Consider the following 27216-nt stretch of genomic DNA (forward strand, 5'->3'; position numbering starts at 1 on the left):
CGCGGCGGCGGCGGCGGCGGCGGCGACTCCCTCCCGCCGTTTAGCGAGCGAGGATCCAGACGGCGCCGTAGAAAGGAGGAGGCGGCGGAGCGGGCGCCCACTCACCGACCGACCGACGGACCGACCCGCCACCCACGGCAGGTACCGTGTGAGGGGAAGGCAGGGGTCGAGGGTGGCCGGAGCCCTCGGCTCGGCGTTGGACTGGCCGCGCCCGAGCCCCCCCCCCCCCCCCCCCCCGCTGCGCCCCGTCAGGGTCTCGCCCCTCCGTTCCCTCACACACACCCGGGCGCTGCCCGCCGCGGGCCCGCTCCTCACGCAGGACATCCCCCCCCCCCCCCCCCCAACACGGTCCACTCCCACCCGGCCCCCGGTCTCCCTCACAGCACCCGGTACCGGCGGCGACCCTCTCCCCGCCCTCACCTTCCCCCCCCCCCCCCCGCCCCGGTTCCTCCCTCAGCGCGGCCGGCCCCGTCCGTGCCCGCGCACCGGGAGCTGTCCACGCTCCGGGACTCCCGGCCGGGCGATGGGGGGGGGGGTCCTCCGCGGTGGGGGGGGGGGGTGGCCGGGGCCGGCTTCGGTTTGCAGCCTGCCCGCGGCTGGGGGGGGGGAGCTGGCGGCCGGGCGGGTGGAAGGGCCCTGGGAGCCCCGGCGGGAGGTGGGGGGGCACACAGGCGGCCTTCGTTCGGCTCCCCCCGCCGCCTCCCACTGCATCTCGTCCGCTGTGGGGAGGAGAGCCCGTTAACCTGCCGTTAAAAACCCGGATGTCTTTTTGAAAAAGTCCAAATTATTGTCTCCGGCACAGTAATGGCTTGAAATGTGGCTTCCTTCTTTTTTTCTTTTTTTCTTTTTTCTTTTTTTCCCAGCCCATTATACAATGAAATTAAGTTTTGCAGATTTATATTAATCTTTTTTTCCTCCCCTATCCTTGCAGCTTTATTTGGGTGGTTTCTGGACTTACTGGTCGTGGGAAAAGGCTTAAACGGTTTTAATCTGTTTGTTCCCCCCCCCATGAATGAAAATGCAGTTTTCGCTGCTCCTCAGCCTTGGAGAGGAACTGATTTTTTGGGTGACAGATCTCACTGCTCCCCCCCCCCCCCCCCCCCTTGGGTCGTTGTGTTTTGCTTTGACAGTGGAACTCTTAAACTCCCCGCTGGTGCATCTTCAGTGAGTTACTGAGCAATAGCTTTGAAATGTCTTTGGAAATCATGCTAGTTTCGTTACTTGCTGAGAGGTTGGATGATTTCGTAGGAGCAAGAATCCACACAAGGAGATTGTCAAAGTGGGCATATGAGTAGGAATCGGATTGCTTGGTAATTTAATTAACAAATTAAATTTCTTTTCCCCATGTCAAAATGATTTCAGCAATGCTTCTTACAGGTATGGTTTTGAAAGCTATGTTTAAAGTGCCTAGCAGCCAGCTCTGTTCACTTACAGCTCTTCGTAAGTGCTGTTCGTGTTCTTTATTAATTCAAACGTAAGCCTACAATGTTCATCTTGCATGTAGAGGACCAAAATAAAAGAAAAACCTTGTCAAGTAAAAAAGCCCAAAACGATATTTTTTAGGAAACATACTCAGCTACTGCTGTTACAAGTAACGAAGCAATAGGGAGATGCTACGGTGTATATGGAGCGGGTGTCTGTATTTTTAACCTTGCTTGCTTTGTGTCCTTTGTGTGATATTTAATTTTTGTGGTTTCCTCTACCAGCTGGCAGTTAGGCCTTAAAAACAGGAGAAATTTGCAGACAGCAAAGCGGGGGGAGAAGAACATCTACAGCCACAAAATATTAGGGTTCAAATGCAGTTATAGTGCCTGCATCAAATCTTTTAAACTTTGAATTGGCTGTGTCATCTACCTCCCTCATCTGTCAGTCTATTTGCCCTCCTTCTGCAAAACAGAAAGGATTTGTAATTTTTTTAGGGGAATCCATTTTACTTGCTCTGTGGAACATTTATCTCGTATCAGGGGCTTCAATGAAGAGTCAATTCAGAAATGAATACACGCATTGAAACTGAAAACTCATGTAAATCACTAGCGTAGGGAAAAATCAGTGTGTGCTTATTATTCTGTAAGTGTTGTAAAACTGTATGTTAAGTGCACCAGCGTTATTTTAGGGCTTTTGGGAAGCCTGAATACCTGTGCAGTTTAAAGCTGCTTGAGTGATGGTGCTCTGCACACTCTTCCTTGGTCAACACAACCACAGGATGAATAGTAGCGCTTAAGACAGGAAAAGCAGAGAGATAGGTTCATTTTATGAAACTTATTGGAATGTGTAATCTATGGTGTGATATATTTATCTTTTTTTTTTTTTTTCCTATTTTTTGCTGTGTTTGCATCACAGAGCTTGCCTCTCTCTTTTCAGTTGTAACAGGAAAATATGCCAGTAAAGACATGCTTATTTTCATGTACCACAGTAACTGCAGTTCCTGTCATTAGTCATTGTCGTTAGCCTTTGGTATAAGTTCGATACAGAAATGTTTTCAAGTATTTTCTGCTTTTCCAGGATAAACCTGGTAATGAACAAAGGATGTTTTTACCATTTTCTTAATGCTGTCATTGTCTGACGTCAGCACCTTGCTAATTATGTTTCCTGACTTTGCTCAACCAGTGCTTTTCTCATGTATTTTGTTTGTAAACAGATGGAAACTAAACTATTGTGCATGATTAAATCAGCTTCCTTTTATACAGTCTAATTTGTAGCATAATAGTTACACATCCTAGCTGTTTAAAATGAGTCGTTTATGTTTGTTGAAATGTTTCATACTAATTTCAGTTGTTCTTTTTCAATAGGTTTTGATTAAGTTCAGTCATGTGGTACCCCAGTGAAATTAGTTTATGCTTATAAAAGTCAGAATTTGTGGTGTTTAATTCTGGTTTGCTTAAAATATCATGCATCTTTGTGGAGCTTTTATACATTTTTCATGTCTTGCAGTGAAACTGTGCGTTTTGGATGATGGTAGTGCCTGGAAGCGCCCCGGTCATACAGCAGGATCATGCTCTGGAGCCTGACTTAGGACGAGACTCAACGGAGAACTCTGCCATGGGCCCCGACACGGAGCCGGCATCCGAGGAGGTTGGCCCAGAGCTAGAGGAGGTGAGAAAGCTGCGGGAGCTAGTGAGGAGACTGGAGATCGAGAATCAGCACCCACGAACGAAGAGCAGCAGGAGCATGCTTGGGACAAACATGCAGAGTGAGATCCATGCTGGTGTGGATAACCATGACTCTGGTCTTAATGGGATGGAAATTAATAACAGCATCAATGTGATAACAGAGAAGCAAGAATTGCAAATCATGGCAGATCTGAACAATCAATTAAGCAAAATAAGAAAAGAGGAAGGAGAGAACAACTGCTTAAAAAAAGACATAGATGCCCAAATGCAATATAGCTGCAACAGTGCCACTGAGGAATTGTCTTCCAGCATGTGTAAGGTGGACATGAAGACCGCTAATAACGTTAGATGTTCTTCACATATGGATACAAGTAATAGCACAGAGCTTATGGGAAACATGGTCATTACAGGTATTGATTCCTCAGTTAAAATAAATGAACAAAATCCCAGTGAAAAATGTGGAGATCTAGAAAGTCATTCAAATAACACAGATCTGGATGAAGTCAAAGTGTTAGAACTTGAAAATTGCAATGAAGAAGAAGATAGCTGGTATGTATCTCAAAACTTTAGTAATACATGGAACTTAACACTGCTGTGGTTGGGAGTTTCTGTATTTAGGTGTGCAATAATTTTTAAGGGTATAAAGTGATTTTGATACAGTGCTTTGATTTTTAGCAGCAAGAATGCAGTTCTCTTTTATTGGCTGTTCTTATGTTGAAGACCATTGTGCCAAAGAATCATTTTTTTAAAAAAAATCAGTTTAACTGTAAAGCTTCTTTTTCCCCCTTTCTTCTTGATGCTGCTGTAGCAAGCACAGAAAACCTTCCTTTCCCTGTTAGTTTATTCATGTATAATGCATGCAGATGAATGAATAATGGAGTTTTTAAACTTTGTACATAACTGTCAAACACTGTATTTAAGTAAGAATTTTGTAAAACACAAACTGAGACCTTAGACTGTCTGGAATTTGTGGCTTTTGCTAGTATCTAAGAAGACAAATCATTTCCATTTCCTGAATACTGTTTCTTTGCAGTTAACCTGTTTTCTTTTGTTCAGAGGCATGAACTGAAACAGATCAATGATGTAATCCTTAACCGACCTTACTTTGTAGGACTCTCCACTTCACCAGCAGCCTTGTTTAGAACTTGTTTTATAAACCGGTAGATTAATTTCCCTTGCCCTTCCAAAGCTAGTTAAAGTTCAAGGCTAATTCCAGCTCATGCGATAGCTGTGACTTGAGATTTTACCTAGAATTTGTAATGTTAAGACTTTGTAGGATAGCCTCAGGGATCTGCAAATTGCTTTTCAAAATTGTGTAGCTGGAGATTAATCTAGCAGCGAAGACAGTGTTGCAGAATGGTTGCTGAATACAAAACAAATCTCAAACTCTAAAAATTCATTAGCCGTTATAAGTGAAGGTAAACTTTGTTAATGGAATGGAGCTGAAAAACGTAATTATGTCAGCCCAAGTCTAAATTCAAGCTTATTAAAAACAGGGGAAGGCATTTTTGAGATGACAAGTGAAGGAAGACTGATTTTTCAGTGTTTGTTAGTTTTGGAAAGGAATGTATAAAGTTAGAAGTGTTCTTCAAAATTTAGTTTCTTCTTATGTGTTCTTTTTGTGGGCATTCAGAAAGTTCATTCACACACCTCTCCCAGCTGCAGATGGTACAAGTGACTTCTCATGTGCTTTTAATTTCTACTGCCAGTCATGATTTTTTTTTTTTTCTTTGCAAGATTTCTTTTAAAACCCAAATACTGGTTCTAACTTGATTGCTGAAACTCTTTGGCATACCTAAACACAATTTTGAGCAAATTTCTTTAAAAAAAAAAAAAAAAAGAGAGAGAGAGTTAAAGGAATATATTTAACAAGTTGAGTTTGGGAGGCAGGCTTCATTATTTTTGTGTTAATGAAAACAGCTAGTTTTATATTCATGCTTATATAGCCTGTGACATGAGAGATTCTTCAAACTATATTGACTTGTCTAAAGAAACCAGACAGAGTCTGAGATTTACACGGCTGGTTAATACTGTCCAATGCAGTCAGGATTGATTCTGCACCCAGAGGCTCAGTTTATTAACCTTTCCTTGAGTTGGTGGCTAATAAGGTCATTCTTTACCAGGTACGCTTCTCAGTAGACCTTGTAGGATCTTCATGTTTTTGATACCTCTGTTTTCTCATCAAATTGGGTTCATCTAGGCTAACATATTAAAAAGAGGTGCCCCAAGGAGTTTAAATAACATTGGTATTGTGGAGCTCTTGTGCAAGTTCTATTATTATAAATTACCTTTAATCATGTTGCATTGTTTCTGTCTGTTTTGTTTTCTTCTTGTCAAACAAACCTAGTAAAACAAGAGGCCGTTTTTATGATGGCTTCTTGTTGCAGAACTCTTCAGCTAAACTGAAAGTGGGGAACAAGTAATGTATGTACAGTCAATAGCGCATGGCAGTGGTTATTGCCAAATATCCTAAATTCTCTTCATAAGCATGTCTCACATACTGTCCGTGCAGATATTCATGCATTCCTATCAGCAATAGCCAGAAAACAGTGGTTGGGGAGGAGAGGGGGGGCTTCTTTAAAACAAACAAACAAAAAATCAAAACAAAACCACCCTTAACGCTATATGGATTTAGGATCAACTATAATAAGCTGGCTTTGCTGATTGGGGGAATTTTGTACTGCCTGGATGCAAGTAATACCTAAATGTGTTAAGCAGTATATTAGTTAAAGCAAATAGCTTGCTATGTTGTTATATTTGCAGTCCTTTTTTAATATTATACATTAGGAAAAAAACTTTAGCTAATATTGGAACATATCATGTGTACTTTGATACTTAGGATTTTTGGCAATTTCTGAGAAATTCACAGTGGCTTTGTTTTTTCCTGTCACTGCTGAATTGATAAATTTTAACCACCCAGTCCTTTTGGTTTGCTGACCTTTTCTTTATTATTAGCTAGTAGAGGGGATGGTGCTTTATACCTTAAAGAATACCAAGAACTCATTTTGTACTCTTTTAAAGTGTGAAAGTGTTTAAAATAGGGGGTGGGGAGCAGGGAGCTTTCAAAAAGAGAGACTTTAGTTCTTACATCTTCATGTTATGCTAGTTTTAATAACGGGTCCAAACTTCAGGGTAATTTCTCTTGTGGTATTGTAGTTACACCCCATGACTACTTTGTAGGTTCGAAACCTCTAGTTAAGTCTACCGCGTGGATTTTTGCCACTTGAGCTGAAGTGGTAACAGCAAAAAATATTGCCCTAGGAGGGCCAAAATGGAAGCATGAAGGAGTGGGTCAGAGGATTTGTTACTGTTCTCTGCAGGTGCAGATAGAGTCTCAGTTTCTGCGCTGTTTTGAAATTATTGGTTTTATTTGGATCAAGCTTGCAAATGTTTCTGTGCAGCTTCCCTTGGTTTCAGCAAGATTTGCGTGGTCTCAGGTTTTGTTTTTAAAAACAACATTGCAATGACTGAACTCCTGTGAAACATGAGGTACTGCATCACCTGCAGTAGCTGTAACTCAGTACTTCTTTGGTGTCTGTCCCTTGACTTGCTTTCTTAGGTCACTTTCTCAAATAGCTGTTCAAAATTGTAAATATGCTTGAGACCCAATCAAGCGAAAGTCGGCTTTCTGTGCTGTTGAGTTCAGCATGATGCTTAACTTAGACTTCAGTGCTGTTTTCTCATTACTGGTTACCAATTTGCTCCCTTATGCTACGCTTCAGTGCAGGTCAACTCCTGAGCTGTTTGTAGAAAGGCTGTTGTCCGTACAGAAGGGAACAAACAAGATATGCTTGCAATAGTGTTAGTTTGCTTGTCTTCTTAGTGTTTGTCATTCTTGGGTAGCCCCTGTATGTAAGAATTAGGTTGTGGTTTTCTATGTGTTTAGTTTATTGTTCTTTGTGCAGTGATTTGTGTTCAGCATTTTGTTACGCATTCCCATGCTACTTGTTTGGTGTTTTGCCAATTGCCAATTATTTTTCCTGGTAAGACTTGGGAGAGAGAATTTTCTCTTGGAATTATGATGAAACGATTCAAATTCCAAGCCCCTCTGAACTATAAAGTATTCTTATTAATGTGTCATTGGATGAAAGAGAGAGAAATGGCAGAAATGAAAAGCCTTCAAGTTTTTCAGTACTCTTTCTCCTTTTTGCTGGATTAGACTTTCTGCCTCCATCTCCTTTGTTGGAATGAGTACCAAACTCTCTGTCCATGCCTCACCTTGAACAACTTTAGGTTTTCTCCTTGACGGAAGGAAATAGGCCCTTGGATGTGTCTCCCCAGTATTGTTACTGCTGTTGCTTAAGGTCTTGATCCCAGTGGCAAAACTGCCAGTGGTTTTACACAGGGCTTCAGGATAAGCTTTTATGTATGTTCTGCTTTTTTTAAAACAAACCAACCAACCCAAAACAAAACATGCCATAACAATCAAGCAAATCCATGTAACAGAACCTTTTCGTTTAAGTTTCTTTTAAATTGCTGAGTTCCTTTTAGAAGAATATGTAGAATGTGATGAGTGTGTACATGAATGTACAGGTCTACTCAGCCTAATGTGGTACTGTTTTTTGTGGGGTGAGGAGGAGAAGGAATCCATGTCACTCAGGTGAATCCCTACATTGCTGCTACATCCACGCCTTGCACAGTTTTCATTCCGAAAAGCCTGTCTTTCGACATAAAATAGGTCGTACTGCCTTCACCTTAGTGTTGTGTTGTCTCCTGCGTGAATACAAGAGTTCAACACAGCAAGTAGGGTGCCCTTGAAATAGTCTTTGTAGGAAGAAGGAGCATGGTTTACTCAAATTACTATTTAGGAGTTTCCTGGGAGTGTATGTTTTCAGACTTAGCCCCATGTCCAGTGGCCTTCTGTATTAATGTCTAAAAGCATTTAATTCAATGTACTGCAGTATATCATTGTTGTTAGCTTGTTGTACCATCAGAGATGGGAACAAATTTTCTGGAGAAGTTCCACCAAACAAGGATGTGGTTCTGCACAAAACTCGGGTATTGTACCAATACAGGATTATGAAAAATGTGTCCTCTTGTGTCTCTAATTTGGGGGAGAACTTTAACTCCCTATTCTCTATATCATCAATTTGTACATTTCCTCAGGCTGTGTAGTAGTTTGCCTGCGATCTTTCCTTGCCGACAAGACTCTTTATGACTTAGAAACAGTAACTTGCAAGGTCTTAGTTTCTCAGACTGGTCATCAGATGAAAACCTTCTAGAGGTATTTTTAACAATGGATTGGTTAGCTCTCTTGCATTAAATAATGTACAGATGACTTACCAAAAACATTTCCTGATTGTCTAGGTTGTTTGAATAGTGCGTTACCCATTTGTGCTAGCTGCAGTTAGCCATTACGACGGTCTGTGTAATGTCTGTCTCGCTGTGCACAATCTCTGGGTAGATTGAGCTCCTTCAGAACACTTCTGCACAGCGTTACGATAGCATTACCATCGGCAGTCTTTGTTGCCAGTAATTGCCAGTGCCGGAGTAGAGTAACCTGAAAGGAAAAATCTACCTGCTTGTCTGACACTTGTGTGCAAAATACAACCTTTTGGGTTAAATTGCTTTTGATGGCGGAGGCTTAAAATGACTGAGTTCTTACTGAAATGCTTGAGGAATTGGCTCATGGCTTTCTGTAAAATGAGGTGTGCTCATTTGCGCTGCCAGAGTGGAGGGGGAAAGCCTTTTTATGTTGCTGCAGCAAGATTGCTAGAGATGCTGCTCAGCATCCTTATGCAGTGTACGTATAATACGACTCTTAAGTTGTCCCACAAGGTGCCTTTTGATCGTCTTACAGACTATTGGCTGTGTCATGAGATTAAGCTAATGCGATGTTTAGAGCTTCTGTGACTTAGCGACTAGATCTTTGGTATTTTGTTCAGCAGGATTAGTCGCTAGATAGACATGAAAAAGTGGTGCCTCTTCTGCGTTTTGCAGTATACTTTTTTTTTTTTTCTCCTCTCTTTCCCATTTCTGTTTCTTGGGATAAAGGTTCACACCTCCACTTGGGCTAATACTATAATGTTTTTATATGGAGAATTTGCCACAGTATTTTTCTCATGTTTTCTTTCTATGTTTCTGTCATTTCAAGACCTGGGCAGTATTGGTTCACCGTTGCTTTCCACAGCACTGTACTGTCAGTATTGGTATTTCTGTTCAACAATAGTGTTTAGATTTGAGACTAGAACAGCATAAGCACAGTAATAAATCTGAACATCAACTCTCTGAAGTGTGATACATAAAGGAAAGGAAAATGAATGTGTAATCTGTTTGAAATACACGCTTTACAGAAGAATTTAGCTGCTGCCTTAGCACTTTATGGAGGTGTATCTTATAAACCTGAATTGTTCTAAACATACTCAGCTACCTCAGGTCTCCTTCTTGCATTGATGTATATAACTCAAAGGTTTGAAAATCAGTATAATGTCTGCTATTTTTGGTACCGCTGTAGCTACTGGTGCCAAGTGCTGTAGAAGATGTATAATAAACCAAGCATGTGTCTTAAAAATTGAGGTTCATTTTACTTTGTTTAATTTACTAATGTACTAGTTATAGAGCTTTCTGCAGCCTGAATTCTCTTCTTATGATCTATAGATTTACTAGTGCAAATACTGTGCATGATTAGGGTCTTAAATTCTGAGGCAATAGTGGCTTGCACTCTTCTAATTGATCTGATGTGTTAGTACATTGTGAAGATGCTTTTTTTTTTTTTTTTTAGTGCAGTGTGCAAGTTGAGAAAGTTGTCATAGTATTTTCTAGATTCTTGGGGGGGGGGGTGGTATTTAAAGCAGTATTTTCAAAATCAAACAATAGTGGCCATTAGGTCCCACAAATCCTCCTGTGGCATTGACCCCAAAAGAAAAATAGTATCTCTAGAAGATGTCAGAATAAAGTGCAAAGAATCCCACAAATTTATTTTTTGAGTGCCTACATTCTTAATGGAAGAAAAAAATCTCATGTTGTGCTTGCTGCACGACTAAAACTACTTGGCTCTTACCAGAGGTGCATTTCATAAAATACTTCATATGGGAAAGTGAAACACATACACTAGTAAGCAGAAACTAAAGATGCTTTATCTAAGGATTTCCTCACAGAAGCTGAAGAAAATTTCATTCATATTTAATGTTATGCAGCAAAACCCCAATACATCAAATTGAGAATATATGGCCAGATGTTTACTTTCTGAATTTTGTATTAGGCCTTGTAACTCTCTAAATAACTTCTTAATTGTCATTTGCAGTTTGACAAAAGAAAATATTCAAAGCATAACCTTTTGCTTTTTAAACAGAACATGCTTCACACCCAAACTGCTGAGTTGTAGGAACAAAATGCAAGGTAAAGCTTGTTCAGTAATCAGGTATTTGTTAAACTCAAAAGACTTTGGCTGACTCGTAAACTGGCGGTCGTATGCATGCTTAATGGAATGCCTGAGTACATTTTTTCCAATGCTTATTGGATTAAGTTAACCTGACAAATCAAACAGCCTTAGAGGATAGAACTACCAGAAATAAAATTCTGCATATTTTTAAGCAGAGTAGAGTGAGTTTAGTTTATCACAAAAACCTCTTTCAGAAGAAAGCCTGTTTTAGTTCAGCTAGAAGTGTGGTACTGTATTAACCTGGCCTCTGTTGCTGCGGCGGTTGTGCCACGGTGGCTAATGGAGGATGACACTGGGTGGGGGAAGCCTTTAGTAAAAAGTGACTTTTGGTTCTTTATGTCATGTCCAGAAAAATATTAACTTCTATTTGTGGGACTGGTGTTTTTAGTTTATCAGCTGATGGTGTGTAGTGCTCCAGAAGAATAAGCTATGCAAGCATATTTTGAGAAGTGAGCTTGCTAAGTATGTTGAACCTTCCCCAAAGCTGCTTAAAAAGGAAAATAGTAAACATGACGCTGATGAAATCAAACCAGAATTCCTCTTTTTTTATAAGTTGCCTGTCAGTGCTCTGAAAAATTGAGTTAGCTTACTTAATTGAGGTTAGTGAAATTTTAAGTGAGACCATCTTCTGCCAATAGACTTGTCAGCTGAAAAATGAGAGTCTGCTGGCAGACTACAGAGGACTCCGACACCCTGCGAAGCAGGTAGCTCTGCTCCAGGTGGAAATGGTTCTATCAATCAAACAAGTGTTATCATTTTCAGCTGATACAGTCCTGGGTAGAAACATGATTAGCAGTGTGGAAGGAGCTGGGTAGAACAACTACTTCCTGAAGTAGAGCAGGATTTTCTCCCTTAACCTAAAATACGTGAAGAACAGCATGACCTGCCCTAAGGAGGCTGTTGGCCTCTTTTTTGTTTGATGGTTTTATTGCTGCTTTTTTTGGTCTGAACTGTAAAATAAATCCAGAGAAAGAGCACTTTGCTTTCTCTGTTTTATTGGATCCGAGTGGTTGTAATGCTCATTTACCCGTGCAGAAACGCAGGAAGATACGCTTGTGAGGTCTTTCATAAAAGATAACATTGCACATTCAGGAATATTTGTGTTCATGTTTCTCAGCATTTATTTTGTCAATAGCAAATTAGGTTTTGGATTTTTTTATTTGCATGTGGTTTTGTGTAAAGCTTGGTATGAAAAAGCTTCTGTATGAGACATGACTAAAGAGACTGAATCTCTGCTCCCTGAATAAAATGGGTCTGGTCAGGGGCAGGAATATTATTGACAGTGGCATGTCAAGAGGCAATAGAGAATAATTACCTTCCACCTGTATCCCATCCCCCAAGAACCAGACAATATCAAGAGTAAATAGCAGGTAACTGCTTCACCGCAAGTGAACGCAGGTGGTTCTTCACCCTGTGTGTCTGTGCATTGTGGGACTTGTTGCAGTAGGGTGCTGTGGGTGCTAAAAGCAGGTATGAATTCAAAAAAGGGATTAGATGGATTCACTGAAAAATACTCTTTTGAGAGCTGTTGCATACAGAGGTGTTTGATCTGATAGCCCCAACTGCAAAGTTGTGGGAGTCTGGGACAGCTTTCTGCATCAGTACAGCTTTTGGATTGATTGTTTCTGTACTTATCCTTAACTGGATACAGGACAGGAGACAGGGCGATAGGTTAGATGGACATTTTGATGCCAGCACAATGATTTAAATATCCCAGTTGTTTGTATATTTTATCTTGGCCAAACATTGCTTTCATGGATAGGACGCCCGACAACTGAGAGTCCCATAGTATGTTCCTATAACTTTTAAACACAAAGGGTTTTCAGAAATTAATGGGATAATTACTAAAATATCTGATGTTTTATATTAGATTGGTTGTGGAAAGGAGTATTTTATGAATTGAATATGAGATGTCTGTGTGAGAATGAGTAACTGGAGCAGAAAGACTTGATGTATCTTGCTGCAGGAGTGTCAAAAGTTGCTGCTGGAAGAGAGAGTAGGAGGCAATTGAAGTGCATGCAGACATTCCTTGAAATCTTAAAACCATCCTCATGATCATTTTATGCTCAAATACTGGATTTTGCACTGATGAAGGTGAAATATTATGTATACATCAGTGTGAGGACAGCTGTTGGGAGTAGCATAAATCAAGTGTGGCTGTAGCTGGTTTGCTGGTGACGAAGAGGTGGGGGTGGTGACAGGTGATGTTGAGTATACCAACAACTTAACTTTTAGTAGTATTCCAACAGCCCAAGCTTGAACCTTTCCTTGTGCAGGCTGTGTACTTTCTCTGTGAAGCCATCTTTAAGTGAATTTTTACTATTGTGATAGTAAATTTTGTTTCTGAGTCATAGTATACAATTTAAACTTTAATTTTTCCCTCTGTTTTTAGTTTGGATGACTTTTCTATTGCTTACCATCAGGCATGCTTTAGTAAAAGCTACTTTGGTGGCTGTGTGCTTTGAGTTAATGAGCGTTTTTTACTGTCTCCTTTCAATTGTTGCAAAGGCTCTACGTGTCCCCAAGAAAATCTACTACAGATCAGAAAACGGACTCACCTTTAAAATGGTGCCGACAGGTGTTGGATAATCCCAGTCCCGAGACAGAAGCAGCCTGCCGAACTCTTATTAACAGACTTGATCAAGGTACATAAACTATAAGCATTGCTTCTTCAAGTGTCTCTTATTTCCACTTGTGTACTTTACATTGTTCAGAAACAGTAAAGCAAAGGAGACATGAAGTTTGCGGTTGCTGTAGTGGAGAATATCTGCAGAGATAGCACTTCAGATGGTGTGCTCTTGGTGCATATTTGTACAGCCATGTTTGTTATTGTATAAAAACCTCCCTGCTTTTGGTTTACATTGACAGTGCATCAAGTGATAAAGGTAAGAGATCATTCTGTAAACATTAAGAAAACTATGCTGATTACAAGTAATAGACGAAACAAACTGAACTGTGATGTTTTGCCTCTGTATTTTTTAAGATGTAAATACAAGCATTTGAAATTAATTGCCAAATTGACCACCTTGCTTTCTGTTTTTTCAGTATGTTCAGAGCCTATTAGTGTATGCCTAAACGCTGAAATATATTTTAGTGTTTTCAGGCTCTTGGTTGTTTGGGTTTGGGGTTTTTTTTTGTTGTTGTTGTTGATAATATTCAAACATCTTTAATGTAAAAATATGTAGAGGGAGAAAAGTGCTGCTGGGGAGTGGGGGAGAGAATCATATGAAATTATTATTGCAGCTTTTTTCTATATAAAAAAGTTCTAGTGTTGTTGCATGTTTCTAATGGTGATTATTCTTACTGTATCTTACCGCTAGTATTATTACCTGGGTAAAACAGTTGATGCTCAAAGCTTACAATAATGAAACATTAAAATCTGTAACTTGAAGAAATGGTGTCACTTGGAAACCTAGTTTTTCTTCCAGTTTTATCATCCCCTAAAAGCACTTCATCGTGGCTTTCAGCTGTGTTACTTAACCGCTGAGGGAAAATCCCTTACTTCATCTGCCTGGAATGAAAGCACTACGTTCTGTTCAGTAGTTGCACACCACCATCATAGTCAGTATTCTGGGGTTGTAGATTTGTGTTTTTTCTTTTCCTTTTTCAGAGCACAGAAGGATCAATCCCATAGTAGCCTTTCACTGATGTAAGAGCTGTTAGAATAGATGCATAGTTTACTTCATCACAAAACCAAGGAGGTTATTCTATTTCTGCATACCTGTAGTACATCACCTGGAATCCATCTAGTAGATAGCCTACCTTTGTCTTTTCAAATGTACTCCAGGTTTGTATGTAAAAATGTGCGAGTCCTGGGCTGAATTGCTGCTAGCCAAGATGCTGAGGGGTTTGAAGTGAAGAAGTAATCCTTTTCTGTAGTGTATAGCTTTCTATATCGTAGGTTTCCTATATAGGCAGCTGTGATTTATCCTGCAGCTGAAGGGATGGCTAGTTTTGTTATTTTCTTCTAACAGCTCATCACTGGAAAGCATTGCAGAGCAGGATGTGTTGCAGCCTCATCTGTCTAGTTTGACTTGTGAACATCTAAACACAAAAGCTGTGGTGAGCAGTGTTTGAAAAAGTGACGTTTCTGAGAGAATTAATGTTTTGAAGTTCAGTGATGTTCTTCACTGCTGAAAATACAACCCCCAGTTTGGTGCAAAAATTGTCTGCCTGGGTTTTGCATTGGCTGGTTTTGTCTTCTATGTGAATGCAATAATTTTGATTTCAGTTTAACCAGTAATTTGACCTCAGTGATTTGAAGTCTGAGAGGCCACTGTTTTGTTTTGGGTTTTTTTGTTTAAGTTTACATACTAACAGTGTTTTGGCACTGCTTGTAGTCAGGCTTATTTTGAGTTTAGCCTTGAAATTCCTGATCTGAGATAATTTAATGTAGTTTGAGAAAAAACTTAATTTAGTTTTATAAACCATCTGCGCTTAAAAATTCAAATGAAGATTCATTTGATTAACTCTTTGCTTTCTGTCTGAAATGTATAAGGCTTTACTTGTACTTTATCACTGTTTTCTAACTAAAGTAGTCTGACCTTATATTTGTGGGGGAAATAAAAAAGAAAACTACATAGTGTATCTTCATTATTTTCTTAGCTACTGTTCTCTCAACAGTAAGGGTTTACTGGGTAATTCAGCAGCCCCTTGAATATATAGAGAACTAGACCGAGTCATTTCCGTAGCGTTGTAGCTGCTTGTTTTCAGCTTCAGTAAGCATGGATGCACTAAGTTTTGCTACCTGTCTTCTTTTTGATTGTTTTGCTAACTCGTGTGTGAGTCTGTGTGTTGAATAAATATTTCAGAATCGTTGTTTTTATATTAATTTGCTCTCCTTTTAATCTAAAGGCATAGCTTTTGTGGTTTAATGCTGTTTTGATTCCATCCTTAAAAATTCGGAAGTAACACATGTGTAAACATAAAGTTCAATGGGGTTTCTTAAAATGAAGATGGGGTATAGAAGTGGCAGATATTTATGAAAACAGTCATCTTTGAAGACCAGCACTGAAACTTTCAGAAATGTATGGCTTCTTTAAAGCCCAGTTTGTCAGTAGTTATTCTTGGAATTCTTCAGGAGTGACAAAACAAGTTAAAGGGGAGAGTGAGCAAGGGAACAGGCGCTGCTTTGCTTCCTACATCTTGTAACTGACACCATCAAGACGTCTTATTCGAAGTACATCTGTTACAATATTTAATCTTGTTTGATCTGATGCCTTTCTTTATCTTATGCTCTTTGTTTTTAAAAATAATTTTATAACCTTTATGGCTTTTTTGTATTTTTCCTTCTAGCCAGTAGATGGAAAAACCTGTATTGCAGTCCATTGGCATCACCAAGCGCACATAATTTGAATACAGAGACAGGCTCCTGTAGCAATGCGCTAAACTCTCCCGGGCATCTCAAATCGACTAACAAAGCACTACTAACCTGTGGCAGCTCAGGTATGGCATGTCAGTAGAGCAGTGCAAACCTGTAGTGTTTAAAATGCAAGGAGTATTACTAATGGACACAGGGAAAAGTTGTCAAGCAATGTGAGTCCACCTGTGGGGTTTTCTCCTTTTAATTTGCCTGCTTACTGACCCAGGTTTCATCTATTATGTGGGAGAAAACCTCCTTGCATTCTAAATGTCATGTAGTTATTTCATGGGTTTGTTTCTATAACTTCCTATATATTTATAAATTGTACTAATTTTAAGTGACTTAAAATAGAAAACAGCTGTTGGGGCATAGAAAATATTGCTCTTGAATAATGTTATCATATGTAGGTGTTAACTTTATAAAGTTACTTGGATTCAGTTTTCTGGCTTGAGAGTTTGTGAAGTTTCTTTTGAAAATATTAATGTAGGCAACAGAAAGAAGCCTTGTACTTTAAGATAAAAGGTGTTGTCTCCAGGATAAGTCTTTAAATGGGCCGAGTGGGCAGCTAAACACAAAATAACAAAAGCTTTCTATCAGGCTTAATTGTGTTTGGAGACAGATTTCCTACCTTAGAGGCAACTTACACAAAATTCTTGTTGGAAGCCTATATTTGTAGGTATGATAATAAAGCTTCTCCTAAGTGGCTTGGCCTTAAGTCTGCCTTTACATTTAAGCTGCTTGCTGCCTAAGGAGTCCATGTAGGCTCTTCCAGGAGCTTTGTTTATCCTTGATGCAGTTCATGCTCAGTTTCCTAGTACAAATGCTTTGCCTCTTGGTTTTATTATCAAAGGAGTCTTCCTTGATTTGTTTGGGTTTTTTTGGAAACTGCTATATCCGAATTTGCATGTTTAAAAACATAAAGCATGTTTAACAGTTTCTGGCTTCAAACTTGATGTTAAATGAACCTTTTTTTTTTTTCTTTTAAGAAAAAAAGGGTTGCATATGAATGTTTTCACAGCTGCAGGTATGCTTTTGAGATCTGCTGGTTTTCTGCTGTAAACAGAAATTAACATTTATCTCTATTTTGCAAACAAAAGGACACATGTAGGACTGTTATTTTTGCAAGCTGAATTCGGCAGGGAAAAATCTCTAAATCAATTTCTTGTTTTTAATATGAGGTTGGTTGGCAATCTAGATGTCTAACCACGTTTTCACACACAAGCAGTTACTGATGTATAAAACCAAAGTGTCTTTGTAACTTCTAGACTTCTTCATTCACTCTGCAAATCTGCTGAAGTTGTTAAGGGTACCAAATAAAAAGCCAGGTATAGAACAGGCTTTGTCCATGTCGGATTATACATGAGAGTTCACTTCATCTGTTTGGTGGCTCTTCCCTTGGGACTTGTGTAAGTGCCAACATGAGTTTAAAGTTCACTGTCGACTTGATTTATTCAAATCTGATTTTATTTCTAAGAAAAACAGAGCTTCCCTACCATTCAAATGAAAAATGTTTAACAGTAACTTCCCTTAAAAACTAAACGAAAATAACCTTTTACAAAATCCAGATGTGGTATATTTTGAAGCCTCTGTAATGAAAACTGTAATCAGTTCATCTTGCAATGTTAAGCCACAACAGTTTTTACTGATGAAAGAATGTGAATGTTTTTCTTTCCCTCCTTGACTGTTTTTTAAATAGACCTGCAATTTGAAACGCAACAACAAAACGAAACACACACAATTGAATTGGGAACTTTGCTTTTTAAAACGCTGTATTCAAGGTGCAACTGTAGTAAAAATACAGCTTTTAGTATTAGAGAAGGTGTTAGTTACAGCAGGAAACCTGTGCTTATTCATTATACTACATCCTACAGGTGCAATCCCTGCTCTCATGTTGGCTTTACTTCAACTGCTTACAATGTCTTTTCCTGACACCAGAAGGAAGGAAACAGGAATATGTTATATGGCAGTGCAGTCTTAATACTGGAGTGTCTTGACTTGGAGTGTGTATTTATGTAACACACACATGCACAGACGCACCCCTTGACTACGGTCACACTTCTACCACTGTATTATGTAAGCATCTTGAAAATGCAAAAACTTTATGCCTTTTCACATGAGGAATTTGAGGCTTACTGGTACAAAGCAGCTTGCTCAATGTCCATGTAAGAATTTTGTTTTACGCCTGGACTTCAAACATGTGTTTTCCATGTCATCAGTTACTACTCTTCAAAACTGGTTGAAGAAATAACGTTGGGAACCTGCTGCTTTTGTCTGCCTGACTGGAATTAACCATTGTTTGAAAGGGTTGCTCAGAAATGGTTTTTAGATGTTTTGCCGAGAACAGACAAAATGTTTTATTTCTAGCATCTTTGTTGAGAATTATTCAGTAGGTGCGTTGCCTTCAAGACTTAGAACACAGCAGGCAAAACTGCGTGAGCTAAAGTAAAAGTCAGTGGTGAATGACATCCTGTAGATGCTTTGGGAGGTTGACATTCTTGCTTTGTCGGCTGGTGTGTTGCAGCTAACTTGTTGCTTTTTATTGAAGTGATGATCTCGAATCCCTGCTTGAGCAGGATTTGTATTTCTTAAGCCTACTCTAGCTGAAAGTGATGTTAAGTGCTCTTAGGCTCTTGCATATCTACTAGCTTTATCTGATCTTCTGTCTGATCATGGTTTTTTTAATTATTTTTTTTTGATGGGCCTAAATCTATATAGTATGAATTGCAACCTTCTCTTGAATCACTTTAAGGTTATGGTGTACTCTCTCCTAAAATAGCTCTGTAAGTTACGTGGGTTTATGTGTCTGTCTTTGAGGGTTAGTTATGATAGGAGCATATTACGGTATTTTGTAACATGTAGCATAGATAAGCACATTTGCTGTGTAGAGGTTTTACATTTACTAATCCTTCTGTGTTTCCAAAAATTTTTCTAGCAGGTGTTTTGGGGTTTTTGTTTTGGGTTTTTTTTTTAAATACAAAGCAGTAAGGTAGTTATAAAAAGGGAAAAGAAGATGAAGGTACGCTCAGCGTTGCGTGCTTTCTCTCAAAGATACTACCCCGACCCCAAATTAATGTTGATGGAAAGGTAGCAAGATTCTCCTGCCATTGCCTGCATCTGCCTGCCATCTGCAGATGGAGATAAGCTAACTGCTAGGTGATGCTTAGTCTTCCTGCAGTAACAGTCATCCCAGATGCCAGGAAAAGTAGCATTTGAGGAAGACCAAAGGCATTCGTGATACCACATTTCTGCACATAGGGCTACTTAGAAGCCTCCCACGTTTGAAGGACAAGTATCAGTACAACCCTAAAGTTACATGGCTTGTTCTCACCTCCCTATTTTAGTAGCAAGTGGTAGTACTCTTATGCCATGGAAAATGCTGACTTGCTGACTTAAGAAAAAGTACTAACAGGTAAAAGTTTCCACTTAATGATGATTAAATTAATATGATGATATTTTTATTATTATTCTTCAAAAGGGAAGTTATTTGTTGTTCTTCCTAATGCCTGACTGATGGAAAAACTTCCCTTGTGGAAAAGATCCTTCCAGTTTGTTTTTTATGACCTGCTGTATGAACAAGCTATGGTCTTCCCTCTAAGAGAGAGTTTGGTTTACGTTGAGAGGAAGAAAAAAAAATGGATAAACCTCAGGAGTGGGGAGGAGGCAATCTAGTGTAAATTCTACTTTGCATAAGCAGATTGCATGAGTGATTTTTGAGGTACTGTACTCTGAAAGCCATTTAGATCCTTTTACTCCTATGACTGCTCACCAGTGCCCTAGCAAGCACTTTGTATAGCTTTGCAGTTTAATATCTAGATCAATAGTTGCCCCTTTCTCAAAATAGGCAGAAATAATACTGATCTTTTAAAGTATGTTTCTAAGCTCAAAATTACCAAGCATCCCTTTGCCACCTTCTGGACAGAAGTCCACAATTTTTTTTCCCCTGTGCAAAGACTCTGCCTCCTGAAAATTGCAGGTTAAAATACTGAGCATTGTGTTCTCAAGTACTTTCTAACTTCTTAATTATTTCTAGCAACCATACCTCAACTTCACAACTGCACTGATTTTATTACCAGAATAAGTTCTCTGCTGCTCATTTTTGTTTTGTATGTGGATGTCTGAATCCTTTTTCTGTTCCTCCCTCCTCTTTCCTCCTGAAGGTTATTTGAGCATGCATTCTGCACTGAGCTCTCAGTCATCTGTGGACAGTGAGCTGAGTACATCTGATGACTCCATCTCCATGGGATATAAACTGCAGGACTTGACTGATGTCCAGGTTATGGCACGCCTTCAGGAAGAAAGTACGTGACAGCAATCTCCGTTTGGTGTTACAGTTTTAGAATTGTAGAGAAATGTAGATGGATTCCGCCTGTTCTTCTCTTCCTCCTTTCCCCAACAAAAAAAGAATTTAAGAGATCTTTTGAAATGTTTGTGATTTTGCTTCCTTTAAAAATCTAAAAAGCTTGCTTTAAAGGGGCTTCCTTTAAAAATCTACAGACCCAAACTGCCACTTAAAGTTAGCAGTTGTATAACCTTCTCAAGATTACACATCGTAAAGCAGATGATAGTCTTGAAAGTATTATCCAAAACCCCACTTTAAATAAGTAAGTGCCCTTTAATACTCAAAAAATATTCCATCCCAGATTGTCTCTGAAATACAGGTGAAGTTTCATGAGTAACTGTTTCATAATAGTGACTGTTTAAACAGCAGCAGCTCACAGTTGCCCATCTGGTCACTGTCCCCTCACTTAAGCAAACACAAGCAGCTGTGACTGCACTGTGTAGTGGTTTGGGGAACTGATCAGCTGAAAAAAATAACCCAGCAAAATTTTTTGCTTGTAAATTTTTGTTGTTCTGAGCTGGCTGCCTAACTGCAGCCTGAAATCGTATTAGAAGCTGTCTAGAAGACTGAATTTTACAAATTGTTTATTTCACAGAAGCTGCAAGTATTATTTCACTGCTGTGTTGAGTAAAACTAAGAGTTCAAGAGTACTAAAAGTGAAAGAGCTGAAATTACAATTGAAGTTTTGCTCTGGTAGAGTGCTCAGAGACAGCTCTGCAAATTTAACTTAAGCATAAAACATGTCTGTGTCCCAGTGTGGGGGGATTTCAGGGCCCTGATCCAGTTCCCATTAAAACATTGGTAAACTTTCTGTTGACTTCAGTGTGATTTGGGTGAGGTCCTAATTGAAGATCAAGGTGGAAAAAAGTGGTTGGATCTGTTGGTCTGTGCAAATTAATCATAACTTTGATTTACAGGAAATAGAGAATGAAGTTCTCTGTTTTTCTTTTGGAGAACATTTACTTACTTTTAGTACTGTGCCTTTAATAAATTTAAAAAATACTATGATCTAGGAATTGGAATATAAGATCAAAAAGAGCAAAAGACATAAGATCTTGTTATCACTTTATTGTAGCTAAGGAAAAGCTCTATTAAAGCAAATAAAGCAAATAACGGCCTTTTTCTTTATAAACTTGAATATTTTTTTTACGCTTTGTGATGACTTCAAAAAAATGTCGAGGAAATCCCATCACATTACAAAGTTTCCAGTGAAATATGAAAAGTGCTTCATCCTCAGAATGGTGGAAGCTTTTCGTATTTCCATTGTGAAGGGAGGAGAGTGGGGAATGCTTGCTTTTTTTTTATCTGTCCAATGAAGGGACTGCACTGAGAAGAGGGTTCTTCAGAACTTTAACTGATGCCTTTCTCAAAAGCCCCTTCAACCAGTTTGCTAAATTAGTTCTTGGTCAGAAGTTGCTTGTATTTTGTTAGGCAAGAAGACTTAAATAAAGGCGTAAGTTGGGAGAGGACCTGTAAATAAACCAGACGGATGCACTGTAGATGTCAATAAGAAGCATGTATTTTTTCACTTGGAGGCAGAAGTTCAAATCTTTATTTCAACCTGTTGAACTGCTGGTGGGTGCGTAACTAATTGAACTAAAAAATTCATACTGTAAATTAGACTTCTATACCTAGTTGACCTAACAGAGCTTGCATGGCAATATATAGTCCACAATCACAGCTGCTTGTGTATGTGACCTAAGGAGTAATTCAGGTCAATTTGAATATTAACTCTTTGCTCTAATTAAACAGTACTGATGTGGGTGACACTGTTCCAGTTTAGAGATTCCATATGCTGTGTCTTCAGTAAAGAGAGTTATTAACTTGACTCTCCTTCCAAGGTGAAATGAATCACTGATAAAAGCACTGCTTCTGAGATGGTGTTGCAACTGGGTAAGGAATTTCTATTTTAAAGTATGATGACTTTGAGCCGTGTTGCCCTCTATCTCCAGGCCTCCGTCAGGATTGTGCCTCTAGCTCTGCTTCTGTATCACGTCGCAGTTCCAGTGCCTCCCTTCACTCTCTGCGAAGAGGTACCTACAGTGACCAGGAGTTCGACACGTACAGCCTTGAGGATGAGGATGATTATGATTGTTCCCTGTCATACCGTAGCACTCACAGATACTCACCATCTCCACTCAGTTCACCCCGATGTCAGTCCCCTTCTTCCAGTGCAGATTATGGCAGGTCATCTACTTCCCGTATCCGTCCCCCAAGGAGATCTGTGCAAAGTCCCATGCAAGACCGGCTCAAGTATGCAAACAGCGAAGGTAAGCTAGTTGTGAGCTTTTGATAAGAGTCAGTGAAAATAATTTTGACATACACAGTTCAAAACTGCTGTTATTTAACGGAAGCTAAGAATTAGTTACACGCTTGTCTACTTCTAAGTGCATATGTTTTTCAAGAGATAGTCTAAACCATTATACATCTCCATTACTACCAGAAGCAGCGAATAAAGAATTTGCTCTTGATTTCAGAGGAGATGCGCCACAGCATGCCTAACCTGGCCAGGACAAGCCTTCGAGCTTTGGAGTCTGTACGCAGCAGTCGGAGCTTGGAGTCAGATCTGCAGGTGCCAAGCAGTCGAATTCCAAGAACTCAGCAACGGTCAGCAGGTCTGTGCAACATCTTCTATATGCACTGCTGTAGTTGATTTCCTTTTTTCTGTTTAACTGACCCAACTAAACCCGAGGCTCTTAAAAGGCCTGGTGTCCTGAAGTGTTCTTAAAATACTGTTGCCAACTGAGTTATTCTTTCATTATTCCACTTCTAGGTCTGGCTCCCAGTAAGCTCAGGTATTCCTCCAGTGCTGGGCAGTCTCCCTTAACAGTGCGACAACCCATGAAAGCAGGGTCATGCACAAACTCTCTGTTAACACCCAGGCAGCCAGTGAAAGCCTGCAGTTACACAAGTCCTGTTAGCGGAGTTCGAAAACCACAGGCATCTTCGCTTAGCACAGGCTCTTCCAGTAGCAGTTGCACTACCAGAAGCAGCAATATGGTCACTGTGGCAAAAAATTCACCCATTAAAGCACGCACGTCTGTTGGAGGAATCTCGGTGCCCAAGAGCAAGCCGACACCACCATCCAAGAGGTAAGTGTGAGACTTCAAGCCTCACAGACTTGAATTCTGCCTCTCTTTCACAAATTAGAAACACTTTTCTATAAAGTTATGTTCATCTCCCGGTTTTAAAGTGTGACATGGGTATAGTGTTGGGTCAGAGCTACTGATGAGCTTTAGATGTAGGGTTGTGGTGGGGGAGCCCTTAAAGAAAGGGTAGTATTTAGCTGGAGGATTCATGGATGTTGAGTACTTTGCCCCGAGTTAAGAAGCAATGGGTTGCAGTTTCTTTCAGTACCACTCAAATTAAATTCTGTGAACGTATGTGTGAACCGACAGGCTGGGACTCATCAGCTTCTGGGTGAGATTCCCCTCTTTACCAAGTAATCTGTGACCAAACCATTCAATATTCCAGTATTCCATCTGTTTAAAAAAAAAAAAAAAAGTGCATTTTTTTTTTAAACAAGGCTAATTATCCAGGAAAATGAAGAGGCATAGGCTCAAACTTATTTCTAGAAGAAATGAACTTTAGGGCACATATTTATTTGGTGCATACATCTGGTTTTGGGAAGGGGAAAAAGTCTTCCAAATGACTAATAAACTCTCTTTACTGTTAATGTAATAATCTTCCCAGATGACCTACTTTGGTGCCTCTGTAACTTTGCTACTGGTAAAATAAGTTCGGTGGGTTTTTCTTCTTCCTTAGTCTTTCGTTAGGACTCAAGGTGGGCATTGTCCAAGGCCTAAGGAGTTTTTAGAAGGGTTTGAAAGTAGGACAAATTAACAAGGCTTGTCTTAAGCATGATTCTATGTACATTATAGTATAGTAACTTCATATAACAAGGTGAAAGCAGAGCATATATAATGGTTTCCAGAACCAGAATTTTTGTTCTTGCTGCAGAAGTCTGAACTGATTTAGGGGCCACATCTTAATCCAGAAGGATGCAATGAGTTTTTGACTTTTTTTTTGACATTTATTTCTAGCTTTTATGATTAGCTTCCTAAATATTTAGACAGTGGATATTTGAACTTTGTAGATAGTCTAAAGCAACGGCTGCTTAGTTAGAACATGTTCAATCTCTTTAAAGAGCAAGGCCCCCAAGATGCTCGTAACTACGTGCATGGACTGCTTTATGCCATTTTAGCAAAGTGTGTTCTTATCCCATTGTCTTAAGGCATCTGCTGTGCTTTTGTGTGTGGTAAATCCACTACCAAATTGCCACAAGCTATTTTTTACAGTTATTTGCAGTACAATTGTAGTGTAAACTTCTATGATTGAGGGGAAGTTAAAAGTCGATTCAGTATTGGACTAATAAGCAAGAAATACTTGTTGATTTTTTTTTTTTAATGTCCCGTTGTAGCCTTCAATAAATTGAACTGTATCTACTTACTTTAAAAAAAAAAAAAATGCTCAAAAGGGAATTTTTAAACTCTTAATTTGTAGTAGTACTCTACATACAATCTGATTATTTTTCCTGTGTTTAAGTCATATGTGCAGAGAAGAATACTTCTCTTGGACTCAGTCATGGGAAAAACCCACAACACTATTAACTACTTAGCAGAGCAGGATATATATGTCACTAAATACCCAGTAATAGTCACTTAATTTCTCTGAACTGTCTGAAATTGCTGCTGCTGTGTCTGTTCTGCTGACTGTCTGGTGTAGGGGATGTGCAAGCTGTGCACATGTGTGACTGCAGCAGTTTACCTAAGGCAGGCAGATTTTTTTTGACATTGTCAAAAGACAGATGTTGCAGAAGCCCAGTGTAAACCAAAGCCTCAAACAAGCATTCCTGTGTACATCAACAGATTGCTGGGGACTTTGCTTCTTGGAGCTGTTAGTGACTTTTTTTTTTTTTTTTTGGGGTCTCAAACCAGATTTCTTCAGTCAGCGCAGACCACCGAGGATGATTCCTGGAAGGATGGGTGTTACTGACAACCCAAAATGCTGATGCACTGCCAAACACTGCTGTGAAGCAGACCCCCAGCTGGCTGGGCGCAAGAACGTTATTTGAAAACGAAACTCAAGAGACCCATCTCACTGCAGACTGATGTATATAGTTCCTCTCTTCTTGAACACAGACTTATCCTCACCTTCTGCTATTCTGCCAAGAGCCTGACCTCTTCGTGGTGGAACAGACAACTGTTTTACTGTGTTTCCACTGTTTAAAACGTTACTGAAATACCAGTCTTCACATGAAGACTGAAAATAGCCTTATTTCATATAAACCTCTACTTGCAGCCCTGTGGAAGGTTTGTCACACAGAACTTCTGATGTGACCTGCTCCTGAGGATGCTTGCTTAAAAAGGCTGCTGGTTGTCCTGTTGTGCCAGAAAGCAGCTTTGAGCTGTTGCTATGGTGTGTTGCATAGCAGGGGGAGACTAGAAATAGCTATATAGGTGTTAGAAGTAAGACTTTTAAAATTCACCCTGATGTACTCTAATATTTGTCTGAAACTCAGCTGTTTGGGTTTGGTTTTTTTTTACTTCTGTATAGAATGTATTTCTGCTACTTTTTATTGTTTGTTCTAGAAGATGAAGCTGGTTTTTATAACTGTAGTACACTTCAAGCTGTTGTATTCAAGTGTGTGCATCACAGTTCACAAGTGAAGGAGCAGTACACAATATTTGTGTGGGTTTGTGAACAGGCAGTTGCAGAGACAGGGGATGCTATTTAAAAACTGCTGTTTATCAGCATCTTTATATCTCAGCTGAGGAAGTTAACAAACACTGGTTAAAAGTACACTTTTTAAAAATACCCCCCCAACTGATTTGACTTGAAGTGTTTCTCTTTGATCTCTTTCAGCTAGCCCCTAACTGCCTTGATTTTTGTAGAAGAGTTTTCTACTGTCTCTTTGGCTATGAAGGATTCTGTTTCAGTGTCCTTTTCCTCAGCAAGTGCTGGATGCTATGAGTACAGTCTTAGTACAGAAAATATGCACTGATAGCAATGTTCTCCCTGCCATCAATGTGATTTTGATAGTGTAGTTTAATAAAATGTTATGGTGCTGAAATAGATCTGCTTTATTCAAACAGTGAGCCTGACTTTGGAGTGTTTTTTGTGCTAGGAATGAGGCTTTTCATGACAGGCCCAGCCACACAGCAGTCTGCTGCTGCACTTCAGCTCTTCAAGCTCTGCACAGGTAAGCAGGTCTCCAGAGGAAGGCTCTTACAATGCAAGTATTGATATTTACCTTTAATCTCCTTGGATTTCATAAGAATGAGGCAGGTGTTAGCCCAGGAAAACTTAATGCACAGCACTCAGTTCATGTCTTTTCTAGGAGAACATCCACAAGTGGCTGAAGCAGAACAAACCACAGGAAGCACCACTTGCAAATAGGAAGAGGCAGTTGGTACTGAATTGCTGTTTCAGTCCAGCTCGTGTATGTCCCTGTATCACCCTCGCAGGATAACGCCAGCACAGGACTGACTACGTGGGTAGCTGACTCTTCTCAGCCCCTTGCGCAGAAGCCATCATCACACACTAGGAGCTTTGAGACCGAGGTTGGGTTTGTCACCTCTTGAGAGATGCAGCTGTGAGCCAGTAACTGAAAAGTAGCAAGGGGTTTCTTTCTCACATTCTATTTGCTCATTCTAATGAATATCAGTGTTTTAATATAAACTTAAGATACAGCTGCATACCATTATTTTCCTGAAGGTGAAATAACCCTCTTCTACTTCAGAGCAGCATTTTAAGTATCAGAGCCAGTTCCACCTTGCTGAAAGGGCAAAAAGGAAGGTTCTTGTTATAAGCACTGTTACAGGTGGGAGAAGAGGCAGATGAGGCTGAGCTGGAGCTATTGCTCATTCTCTGACTAGAAACACCTCCCTTCCACATGTGAAAGATGTCAGAGACAACTATTTTTACACAAATAGGCTTCTCACTACCCCCAGTAAAGCTTTGCAGGTTTACAGCACTGTCCTGTTAAGGTTTTTCCTTTGGGGAGGAGAAGGTTGTTTTCTAA

At 39.7% G+C, this 27216-nt stretch overlaps 1 protein-coding gene across 2 annotated transcripts; it reads left to right on the forward strand.

Moving 5' to 3' along the window:
- Window positions 1–11: 11 nt before the first annotated feature.
- LOC115333911 (SLAIN motif-containing protein-like) lies at window positions 12–26290 on the forward strand. Of its 2 annotated transcripts, XM_029997491.2 has the most exons (9): window positions 12–141; window positions 2932–3659; window positions 13000–13136; window positions 15787–15936; window positions 20011–20151; window positions 22145–22462; window positions 22670–22807; window positions 22966–23284; window positions 25130–26290. In XM_029997491.2, the coding sequence occupies exons 2-9, from the start codon at window positions 2950–2952 to the stop codon at window positions 25185–25187; spliced, it is 1971 nt and encodes a 656-aa protein (XP_029853351.1). In that variant the 5' UTR covers window positions 12–141; window positions 2932–2949; the 3' UTR covers window positions 25188–26290. The 2 variants fall into 2 exon arrangements, with proteins under 2 accessions (XP_029853351.1, XP_029853352.1); XM_029997492.2 differs by lacking the exon at window positions 15787–15936.
- Window positions 26291–27216: the final 926 nt, after the last annotated feature.

This window comes from Aquila chrysaetos, chromosome 21 (genome assembly GCF_900496995.4).
Source record: "Aquila chrysaetos chrysaetos chromosome 21, bAquChr1.4, whole genome shotgun sequence".
NCBI classification, from domain to species: domain Eukaryota; kingdom Metazoa; phylum Chordata; class Aves; order Accipitriformes; family Accipitridae; genus Aquila; species Aquila chrysaetos.